The sequence below is a fragment of the Lepidochelys kempii genome, chromosome 2, assembly GCF_965140265.1.
Source record: "Lepidochelys kempii isolate rLepKem1 chromosome 2, rLepKem1.hap2, whole genome shotgun sequence".
Taxonomy (NCBI): Eukaryota; Metazoa; Chordata; order Testudines; family Cheloniidae; genus Lepidochelys; species Lepidochelys kempii.
In genome coordinates, this window is record NC_133257.1 from 237681586 (window position 1) to 237694264 (window position 12679).

Sequence of the window (12679 nt, forward strand, 5' to 3'; positions counted from 1 at the left end):
ATATAAGAATTTAGTATTAGGAAATTCTAGCTCTCAGTTGCATGGCTTTAAAATTACACAAAATAAGATCAAATTCCTTACAATTAGCAGAGTATAAAGAAGTAGAGACCCAGCTGATGGGTAAAAAAGTATAATGTTTACAGGAAAAAATAGGAAAATGGAAGGGGAGTAATAAGATCATCAACTTCAAACTGCCAAGGTTTCTGTATACAAATATAAGAAGCATATTGAAGAAAACAAGAAAATTATAAAGTATTGTATGTGCTCATATAGGGAATTTTGACATCATGGGTTTAACCAAAACATGGTGCAGAAACAAATATTTATAAAGTCATATAGAACAAAAAGCGTAACTCTGTGTACAGTATTCAGAAAAGTTTGGGAACTACTGAAATTGATATTCTAACATTTTTTATTACTGAAATGTGGAAACCAACTATCACCACTAATTTAAAACAGTAACTGGCAATATTTTTATTTTATAAATATCAGAAAGCTTTACAACTCAACAAACTTTCTTTGTTACAAAGGCTCACTGTAGGTTTACACATATGGTAATGTTAAAATGATTCTGGAACAGGTGAAATGCACTTCGCCTGCATAAAGCCTGAGTAATCATGTGGCATGAAGAAGAAAGTAGCACATGCTCCACCAATGGCCCTACTCTAGATATGGGCTGTGAGTGTGGAGGCCACTGGATCTGCATAAATACCAATCTCATGCCCCACCCATCCATTCCACCCTAGCCTTCTGTGCTGACCTATGTGGGGCCAATATAGAGATCCCCTTTCATGGCAGGCAGGGGATACACAGTCTGCATGGCTGCTCAGCCTGCAGCTTCCCCATGAAGCTTTAATGTAGGACTTCAAGGGGAGCCATCAACTTGAAAGTCACACTTCCATCTGAAAATGTTGAACTACATTGTTACAAGTAACCCCTAAGGGATTGGGGGGAATCTTTCCCTTTTTTATTCAGTTTTATTGCTTTACTAACTTGACAGTTCTTTAAGGTATAATGAGTTTTGTTGATGGTGCTTATCCTTCCCAAATCCCTTTAAAGGGATGTGTACCAGTAACATCAGCACCAGAGCTGAAGTTGAAATTAATTATGAACAAACAGCAAGCAGGTGTGTGCCCAGAGAGAATAGGTAGGGGAGAGGATGGGTGAGCCTGAGCATGTTTAGTGTTCTGCTCTCAGGACTATCCAAAAGATTTCTCTAAACATAAAGAGAGGAGCAGCCCTTATAACAATTTTTTAAATGTCAGGAGTTACTATTCAAAAGTTACTCTACCAGGAAACTGATTTTGTTTTTAATGCATCAGTTAAAAAAATTATATTAACAGTATCACCTTCAGTGGTATCAAGAGCTTTTGGCTCCTACCCAACAGGCGAATTTCACAATAGGTTTAATAAAACTTTTGTAGAGTTTTGCTACATTTTTCTGTTTGGATTGCTGTGCTTTGGAACAAAGGTATGAATAATGTTTTTTGAGGTAGCATGATTCATAATGCACAATTTAACATTCCAATATCAACAGAGTTGAGTATACTTTTCTTTGCACTTTTTCATAATTATTTGCATTTCTTGGACAATACACTGATATTCTGTCATTACCAACATTACTACAGTAGTGGTTTTTACGTTTTGAATTAAGAAACTAATTAATCTAAATCTGTTTCCATTAAGATCATTCTTTTGAATTAATGACCTGCACAGCTCTTCTATTCTTGCTTTGTAAAAGAGGCATGTATTCATATATTTATAGTTTATATATAAACTTTGAAAATTAGTTTAATGCTCGTGAAAGTGGGTGACTAGTAGCACTGGCAGTTGTTGTGCAAATTTTCCCACATAGCTCCACTACCTCAATCACATCAATGCCAACTCGCAACTGCTTGCTTGCAAGTCATTCTTAGGCCGCTCTGGAATCCATCATGTGTAGTGGTTTAATGATGTATAAAAACAGTGACTAACTTCACACCAGCAAACTATCATTTGTAGCTTCCAGAGGTGGAATGGTTTATGCATTGGCCAGTACAACCTACCTCTTCATTTAAAAAATGTCTTAAATCTATCACACACAAAATAACATTAACCAACTCATTTTATTGGTATTAACAAACAGCAGTTTTTACTTTAATTCAGTATCTTTTCTACCGCATAGTGACCCAAATCAGGCACTATGGTGTACATGTGGCCTCTTCTAGCCTATGACTCAGGGCCCCTGGGTTCACTTCCCTGCTGTGCCATAGACTTCCTGTGTGACCTGGGGCAAGTTACTTAGTTTCTCTACAGTTCAGCTCTCCATCTGTAAAATGGAGATAATAGCATTTTCCTATCTCACAGGGGAGTTGTGAGGATAACTACATTAAAGATTGTGAGGTGCTTAGATACTATGGTAATGGAGGCCATTTCAGTGGGATAGATAGACAGATAGATTAGATCCAGCAGAGTGACTCTGTTACAACATCTAAACTAGTGTATTTTTAATTAGTTTCTGTAAAAGTTATAGAAATTTATTTTATTTCAGTATAGAAAGAACTACAGTGGTACACTGAACACTCAACTCACATGTGCAACACAAAACATAAATATGAATATTATAGAACATAATCTTTAAGTTCCATGCACATTACGTGTCTTTGCAGGAAAATGGCTGCTCAGCTGTATGGCACAATTATAAAAATCCATATATTCAAAATATAGGTTACAATATAGGCATTCCCTTTCTTCTTCACCTTCCATAATACACACACTGCATACAATAACCACTGCAGCTCATCCAAAATGAAGCAAAAATAAGTTAAACCCAAATCCTAGGCCCACAGCTACCTAACACATAGCTTACACATATCTAGATAGGGATGGGGAAGCCACAGTACATAAGCTTCTTTTAAAGTCACAGATTCCATTTTATCTCACAATATATAGAGAAGAATCAAGTGCATGAAACATTTCTTGGTAGATCATATGAATAGGTAAATATTAACTGTAACTAAATAAATAATTCTGATTACATGCAAGCAGCCCCCCTTATGCTGTTATAATTGTCCCTTTATGTGGACCTTCTCCCATTCGGTGCTTGGGGGAAAGGATGGTAACTGCCTCTATGTCACTGTGCCCCCATTTCCCAGGCCACACACAGATCTTTTTGCAGGGTCAGATGTCTTAAGTTAGGTAGGAGGCAGAGAGAGGTGGGAGGAGGGCTGGCATGATGATGTACATAGCTTCCCATTCTTCACAAAACCAGCGAAAAAGCCAACAGAAAGTTAATTCAGCCTAAGTCTACAATATCAGTTCCATTGCCCTCTATACTCCAGGAAAAACACCTTTGAAAGGAATTTCAGGGATGAGGTGGGGGTTTCTGGCAATACAACTCTCAGAGCCAGGTGAGCTAAGTACCCAGTATAGTCCCTAAGCACAGGTGATGGGGGACCTACTCAGTTGTATAATGAAAAGTCTTAGCTTTCAAATACAGGCAACATGTATTGTTAATAACAGTTGAAGATACAGGCAGGTGCATCTGTTTCTTGACAAAAGGGAAATACATGTGACACATCAATTGTTAATATAAAACCTTAGAGGAGAGTGTATCAATAAAAAAGAAAGGGAAATACAATTCAGAATGACTTGGTTAGTTTAGAAAAGGGACAGGTAAGTAGTTTATAGAAATCAGTGTGGAAAACTCTAAGATGCTGAACCTATGAATCAAAAACAGGAGGAAATGTCCCTTCAACTGTTTCATGATGTTTATAAAGCATTAAAAAGAAAGGTAGATACACAGAAATTGTTGATCCTCTAAGTTGATTAGTTCTTCACAGGAAATGTTGACTTCAGTGGGAGTTGAGAGCATTTAGAAGAGTGATGCTCAGACATCAGTAGTTCAGGAGCCAAATTAGCAATCATCATTACCCAAAAGAGCCACAGTAGTGTGAATTCATTGTTTCATTTACTATATACATATAATTCTCACAGCACAATGACTGACCAGGTATTATTTTATCAACTATAATTGGTTAATAACTTAGTAAAATAATCCAGATTGGTTAATAACTTAGACTGTTTAATAATTAAATCACACAGTGTTTTAATATCATGTGCTACAAAGAGCTGCAGGAGACACATTAAAGAGCCACTTGCGGCTTGTGAGCCTCAGTCCTGAATATCACTGATTTAGTACTTCCAAGGGGGTTCCAGCACCTCACAGGATCAGCTCTTTAAATATTGTGCAGAATGATTTACATCAGTGACAGAGTACAAAGGGAAATCAAAACTGGTGTTAATGGGGGCATTCATTAGAAATTGGAAGAAATCATTCCGGCCTTGTACAAGAGTTAGTGATGCAAGATTATTAGATATTTTAGGGATATGCTTAAGAAAAACAAAACCTTTCATATTTACTGTACCATAGATCATTGGGTCTAATCCATTCTAGACCAGTAAAGGAAAATAGTCACCTTTTTATCTCTGTTTGGCAGTCTATTTAAAATAAATTAATAGTCCAGTTCTTTGTGCACAGCTGACTAGAGCACAAGAACCACCATTCACAACTGGCACTTTTCATTGGCAGTCTGAGCAGAGAATCTAAGGATTTCATTGGCATGGAGACTGAAATACGCTCTCAAGCCAAAAGGTGCTCCCTTGAGAACATGGTTGAGGTATGCAGGGTAGAGGAGAGCCACTACCTGTGCTGTTCACAGCCTGTTAATAGAACACTTTTATTTCCATTATTGTTCGACTAGCACCTTTCAGTATGCTTTACTGGGAACAGTGGGCAGAGTTCTGGTTACATTATTATAAAGATGACATTTTACAAACAGAGAAAGTACAATTAAGGACAACCAGATTGCTATGAGCAGTAGATGGGTTTCTGTAGTTGTGTTTTAAATATTCAAATAAATAAATTAAATTATTTAAAGCAGTTAAAAGAATACAAGTAAAAGGCAACTAATTAGCAAGACTGTAAACATTAATTGTTGAAAATCATGAGAAAAATGTGACTATGTAATTATGATCTATAAATAAGGCAGCAATTCTGTCACGGAAGTCACAGATTCCGTGACTTTCTGCGACCCCTGTGACTTTTGCAGCTGCAATGGCTGGTGCAGCTGATCCCAGGGCTGCCAGAGCAGCTGGCCCTAGGGCCAGCAGTTGGAGCACCCCGTGGCCAGCTGCACAGACCGCTGCTTGGGTGGCCCAAGACAGTTGGCCCCAGGGAGCGTCTTAGCAGTGGTCCTAGGGGCTGCCCTGGGGCCAGCCGCACCGGCCGTTGCTTGGATGGTCCCGGGGGAGTGGGCTGGCCCCGGGAGCACCTGAGCAGTGGTCCTGGGGGCTGCCTCGGGGCCAGCTGCTCCAGCTGCTGCATGGGCGGCTGGCCTCAGGGAGCACCCAAGCAGCGGTCCCAGGGCAGCTGGCCCTGGGGAGGGCCCAAGCAGCAGTCCCCGGGGTCTCGGAGCCTCAGGTGGCTGGGGACAGTCAGACCCTGTGGCCAGTGCAGCGGTGTCCTGGGGCCCCCCAGAGCAGCAGCACCTGGGGCCCCAGGAGCTGCTAAGTTTTTGTCAGGGGTATTTATATAGTAAAAGTCATGGACAGGTCATGGCCATGAATTTTTGTTTATTGCCCATGACCTGTCCATGACTTTTACTAAAAATACCTGTGACTAAATCTTAGCCTTATCTATAAACAATTACATTTTAGTAAATATATTCTCACCTTAGCATTTTCAATGCAGGGACAGATAGCCCATGCCGCACTTGCTTGAACATTCGGATGAGGATTTTTCAACAAGGACCACAACAAACGAACTCCATCTAAGCGGTCAATTATCCTATTATAGAAACAGACATTATAAAATCATAATTAATTATGGAGTAAACAATGTAAAATTGAAATGATGTAATTTTGTTTCAAAAGTCATGTCAAGAAATATTGGTGTGATTTTTTAATAAACAATCTTGTATTAAGTGCTAGTGGTTTATTGGCAACTAAATATTATCAAGATTTTCTATAAATGTTACTCACTGTCACTAGATGGTTGTGCACAAATTTTTTAGACCAAAACGTGTTTTCTAACTAAAGTTTATGGATGTTGTTTATTTTTTCTTAGTATTTACACTTAAAATGCATTATTCAAGGAACCAAACAAACTGCATTATATCTAGGACTCATGTAAACCTAGAAACAAGCCATGTGAGATTTTAATGAGCTGCATGCAAGGTGAAACCTTAATTCAAACATACTAGTTTCTTTCATATAGTAACAAATATTTTCCAAAACAAATATTTGTGCCAAAAAACTATGTACTTAACTTTTTATTCAGTTTATGTTTAATTTATTTACTTCACAATATGACATATTTTAAAGTCCTATGTTTCTAATCTAGCATTAGGAATTAAAATGGTCACACCACAGTGCATCCTTTGTTGGGCATGAATAACGTGTAACTTGTTTCCCATGTGTTCCCTACTAACAAGACTAACATTGAACACTGTGTTATAATTACTTAAACACACTGTAATCAAAGTATCTTCATGACTAGCGGAAAAATGAATTATCATCAGATTCATCTCTACACCATCTGTCTTATGTGTATATATCAATCAATCTAGGGGATCATAACTTCACATTAGGGTCCACTGAGTACTTTAAATGGAGAGGAAGGCCAAACAAAACTTAATATCCTTTACAAACATGTCTTTGTTCAGAAAGATATGTTAAATTCAAAGCAGATGAGATGAAGATAAAGAAAATCAGGCATACTTTGATTTCTAACTTCAAAAGTAAAAGTTTAATTGTACACTGATAGTGCATATCTTATATTGTGAATCTTATAAAATATCACACAAAAACATATAATTTGTGTTCACTATGTAGAAGTTTGCCAGGATTTTTTAAAAGTAAGTATAAAATCAGTTCTGTACGTAATCATACAATTATTTGATGCAGAAGAAATAACTTACGACATGAACTCTGTTTACAGTAATGTGGGGCATTACTTACAACAAATTGATGCAACCTGGTTATTTTGCTTTCAAAATCTAGATTTTTTCCCCAGAACTAAGGAGAACCTGTTTTAAAAAGCTCTTTTTAATGTAAGACCTGCTAAATTGAAGGCAGTCTCATTTATACACTCTGTGCCAAATATACCAACTGCCAGAAGAAAAGTCAACTGAGAAAGTAAGAAATCAGAGTTCACATTGGCAGTAGCAGAACAAACCATAACAGCATAATAACACAGAACACAACTTTGTATAAATTTATGTAAAACACTGGTCCACATAGTGACAAAGACTGAAGGACAACTTTCAAAATCTCATATAGTTCAGCAATGCTTTCCTGTGAAAACACAAACAGGAAACTTTTTGCTGTTGGACTTAATTGATAAAAGGCACAGTATATATCTGGTATTTACTTCAGTGAAGCCAATGTAATTAACACCACTAGTGTGAGAGCACAAGAAAGCCCAAAGTGATTGAAGATGTACAGCAGTCTTCCAAAACAATAATGAAAATATACCAGTCCAGGCGCAAATTATGATCTTTCACCATAACCATAATGAGAATAATGAAAAGAAAAAAAACCCCTCACCTTAATAATAGTTAATTTTCCTGAGAAAAATTAAAATGTGTGCACAATTTGTAGACCATTAGTAGCAGTAATCACAATGTGCTAGTGGCCTTGCTATTATCATATGGTAAGGACTTTTTGGGGGGAGGGTTGACAGCGTTTCCTATAAGCATAATGACAGAGGTGAATTTTTGAGGAGGAGGATAAGGTGGTGGCTTTACAGATTATGACTTTCCCCTTGCATGTAAGAGGCAGCATGGGAGAAAGTACAAAGGGACAGATATTTAAAGGTATCTAGACACTTAAAGATGAAGATAGGTGCCTAGTGAGATTTTCAAAAGCACACAAGTCCCTAATAGTAGAGTGCTTGTGGGAGAACCAGACAAGCATGCGATCACGATTAGCAGCTTGCCTTGGTAGACATGGCAGCCAGTGATTATCCAAGAAATCACCTGACCCAAAAAGTAGCTCCAGTTTGTTTTCTCCCCTAGCATTATGACAGTAACTTGGTAAACTATAGAAGATATAGTGTCTTCTACTCAGAAGAACATCTTGTTACTATAATCATTCTTTTCTCTCCCTCATCTCTTGAGGTTCCTCTGCATCTCTGCTGGAGCCCCAAAGATTCCCCTCATTTTGCCCTGTTTTACAATTCCATCACATAGATTCCAGTAATAGTCACATTTCTACCAGCAACAAACAAACTGCTTTTGAATGGGAGGTATTTCCTCCCGAGTGGCTAAATATATTACCTAAGCAAATATGGTAGCACCTAACTGCTACCAGCCTTAGAATCAAGGGACAGAAATTATGCATTGAGCTCAGGTTTCCTGCACTGCACTACAGAGCACAACTTCTAGGCTGGTTCAGCTTTCTCTTGTATTTTCCTTTAATCCTCCTTTCCCTTGCAAATTGACTGTCATTTTGTTTTCAGTATTCCTATTTGCTATTCTAGTCTGTAGTTTCTCATACTGCACTCATCACCACAATGCGTCTTGGCTCAAGTTAGGTTGTCTCCCATATTATTATCATTTATTTGAATGACAGTAGCACCTGTTGCCACGATTGAGATTGGGACACCATTGCGCTAGGTACTGCACAAACACTTAATAAGAGATTGTTCCTGTCCCATAGAGTTTGCAAACAAAACAGAAGAGTCATAAAAAAGGCAGAAGAAATAAATTATTATCCCCTTTTACAGACATTACTGAGGCACACAGAGATTATGTGATTTTCCCAGGTCACACAGGGACTGTGTGGCAGAGTTGAGAAACTGACCAGGTTTCCTGAGTCACAGTTCAGTGGGACTGAAACTATCACAAAACTATCCTTCCTCCTTGAAGCATCTGTCACTTCCCAATGCCTGACTTGGCTTTTCTGGAAGCAACATTTCTTGTGTATGACTAAAGTTGAGGCTATTGATTAACAGTATAACCAACTGACTGACTTCACTAGTGGTTTCTTCTTTAAAATGTTTAAGAGACCAAGAAACCAAATTTAGTCAAATTTATTGTCTAAAGATAAAGCAATACAGTAAGAAAAGAAGACATACATACCCTCCTTCAAGGAAGCAATTCTTATCTCACAGCATGTTCATCTTACACAGAAGGTGTGCTTTAAAGATACGCCCTTAAATGTACTTCTATTTATATTGTGGTTGTTTACAAGCTAAAACCCCCTATACATCACTTGAAGTTTAAGTTTAACCCACCGGTTTGTGCCAGCTTTGTCTGGGGTTCCCAAATCTAATAGCAGAAAACCAAACACCCTTGCCCCACCCACTTCCCCACAGTCCCGCCCTTGCCCCACACCTTCCCCGAGGCCCTGCTCCTGCTCAGTCCATCCCCCCTCCCTCCATTGCTCGCTCCCCACCACCCTCACTCACTCGCTTATTTTCACCAGGCTGTTCCAAGAGATTAGGGTGTGGGAGAGGGTGAGGGCTCCACCTGGGGGTGCGAGCTCTGGGGTGGGGCTAGGGATGAGGTGTTTGGGGTGCAGGAGGGAGCTCAGGGATCTGGGGTGGGGCCAAGGGGATCAGAGTGTGGGGGGTGGGCTCTGGGCTGGGGCAGGGGGTTGGGGTGTGAGAGGGGGTGAGGGCTCTGGTTGTGAGTGCGGGCTCTGGGGTGGGGGCATGGATGAGGGATTTGGGGTACAGGAAGGGGCTCTGGGCTGGGGGGCAGGGCTGAGGGGTTCAGAGTGTGGGAGGGAGCTCCCGCCTGAGACAGGGGGTTGGGATATGGAAGGGGGTAGGGGCTCTTGTGCGGGCTCTAGGGTGGCACCAGAAATGAGGGGTTCAAGGCATGGGAGGGGGCTCCGGGCTGGGATAGGGGTGCAGGGTGTGGGGTGTGGGCTCTGGGAGGGAGTTTGGATGTGGAAGGGAATTCCGAGATGGGGTAGGGGGTTGGAGTGTAGGAGGGGGTTCAGGATGTGGACTCTGGGAGGCGCTGACCTCAGGCAGTCCACAGGAAGTGGCAACATGTCCCTTCAGCTCCTAGATGGAGGGGCGACCAGCGGGCTTTGCATGATGACCCTGCCCACAGGCACCATCCCCGCAGCTCCCATCAGCCACAGTTCCTGGCTGATGGGAGCTGAGGAGCAGGCCCTCGGGGCAGGGGCAGTGTGCAGAGCCCCCATGGACGCCTCTCTGCCTAGGAGCCGGAGGGACATGCTGGCTGCAGAGCCTGCCAGCCCCACTGCACCACCAACCAGACTTTTAATGGCCTAGTCTGCGGTGCTGACCAGAGCCACCAGGGTCCCTTTTCAACCAGGTGTTCCAGTCAAAAAACGGACACCTGGCAACCCTAGCTTTGTCCTTAGTACATCCCTGTACTTTCCCATATCTTGTTTTGAATACTACATTCCACGTGATGATGAGCCATGATAGTACTTCCTAACTGTATGTGGTATAGACTATTCATGTATTATTGCTTTGACAAGTTTCCTATTTTCTAATGCCAAAGCTGACTTTAGCTTTGCAAATCATTGTGGGATACTTGACATGGTGGAAAAGAATTGTGGAAGGAGCATAATATATTCAATTAACATACCTTCCCAACATCCATATATATAATGTATATTATATTAATACTATGCACATAATACCATTAATGTGGTGGTTACTACATCTAACAAATACATATTGGCTAACAAAGCTCTGTTTCTGGTGAGATGGCTTTTTCTCCATCTTTTTTTGTTTTGTTTTTTTTCTTTACCTCTTCTTAGTCTTTCCTGTTTTCCTTTTCTCTTCTCCTGCTCTCTCACACATTCCCCATTGCTTATTTCCTTTAGCCATGATTTTCTTCTTGCTACATAAATGGCTGCATGCACAACTGTCTAGGTCAAAGTCTAAGTCAAGTATTGGTAAGCTATGTACTATTTCAGAATAATACATTCAAAAATGTCTAATGAAAAATGGAGGCAAATATTAAATTTATTATATTCCACATCAGGTATATATTGACTATAGCTGAAGTATGCAGATTCATATGAAAATGACTTATTGGCCCTCACACAAAATTCCCAGTGAAGTCAATGCTACAAGAGTGCAGCTACGCTCAAATTCTGGCTCACAAAATCCATTCAAGATGGAATAACTAGAACAAGAAACACTGGTGACCAAATCCTGTGAAGTGCTGAGCACCTGCAATTTGCATTGGAGTCAATGGACCCAATCCTGCTCCTATTAAAGGAAGTTCTGCCATTCTCTTCAACAATGGAACTGTACTGGGCCAAAAGAGACTTAAAATGCATAATAAGAAAGAATGGACATAAGTGCTATGTCGACAGGTGAAACCCTCCCATTGATGTAGTGCTGTCTACTCCGGAAATTTGGTTGGTATAACTGTGTCGCGCAGGGGTGTGGATTTTCCACACCCCTGAGCAACGTAGTTATACTGACATAAATCTGTAGTGTACACCAGGGCTTAGCTGTGACTGAGCAGCTGAGACATGGAGCTGGGGAAAAGGTAGCTGTATGCTACCTTTTCAGGCCCAGAGTTCTGGGGCTGGCTGGAGACTGGTCTGGCTTGTTCAGTGGCACAATTTAGAGCAGCCTGTAGGTTTTCCATGGCCTCAAGCAGCTGTTCTGGAAACTGGGAATAACCAGATTGTATTCCATCTGTGCCCTTTTCCACTGGCCACAACCTCTATACCATGAACCAAGAGTGAGGGTGGCATAGAGCTGCTGTCAGTTCTGCACTATTTGAGGATTCCCCTTACAAAAGGGGAATTCCTAGGAGGCTAAGCAAAACAAATTTCCAGGGGCACTCAAAACAGCTGACCAACTGTATGCATATAGAATGCATGCCTTATGGGCACTGAATTTCAAAGCAATTCAGTCAGTTTCCTAATATGAGATGCTGCTGCTGTTTCTATGACCAATTCTGAGCAGACTTTGGTCATACTGGAGAGGGTGGTTACTTAGTACAGATAATTTAACATCATAAAATGCTTGGGAAGACCTTGGGGTTGTTGCTTAGGATCACTAGTTGCTTAATAAAGACGGTCTTTCATACAGGTTTCACTGTATTTATTTTAAAGACCTTCAAGGTCATCATGGCTAAGTTTGTTTGCTGGCCAGGATAACAGTTCCAGGAATACAAATCAATTTTCTATTCCTATGTTTTAATAAAAATGTAATCTATACAAACTGATTTTACATTCAAATAATTTGATATTGAATATTTCCACCATAAATTTTAACATGGATTGCTCAAACAAACATGCATGCCCTCTAGACATCTGTTTGTTATATCTATCATCTTCTTGAAACTCTACTATTTGCCAGCACTTTTGAGAAGTCTGGGAGTATCTCCTGCCAACTCAGACCACATATACAAACATAAACAATGTTATACTGAGTCTATTTTGTGCTCACTGGTAAAATTACAGGGTTTACTTCTGGTAGAGTGTAATCTCATCTTTTCTGACACCACAATTTAATATGCTTTTTAAAACTTTCACAATATTTGTTGCAAACTGCTTTGATAAACTGTATATCAGCGACTCTAAATCCATCTGGCTAAAATATTCTTATATTTTAGTCCATAATACTCTAATGCCTCAGCATTGAAAACTAGATTTAAAATCTATAGATTTTCTAAACAAAAGGGTT

General features: G+C 40.1%; 1 protein-coding gene across 5 annotated transcripts in view; it reads right to left on the reverse strand.

Moving 5' to 3' along the window:
- ODAD2 (outer dynein arm docking complex subunit 2) overlaps window positions 1–12679 on the reverse strand; it is a 198908-nt gene that overhangs the window by 72343 nt on the left and 113886 nt on the right. For all 5 annotated transcript variants that reach the window (XR_012157599.1, XM_073334342.1, XM_073334346.1 and 2 more), the window contains exon 17: window positions 5713–5827. Coding sequence is in view for 4 of the 5 variants with exons in the window: in XM_073334342.1 (XP_073190443.1) it covers window positions 5713–5827 (115 nt within the window). In the remaining variant the exon portion in view is untranslated. The remainder of the gene's footprint in view (window positions 1–5712; window positions 5828–12679) is intronic.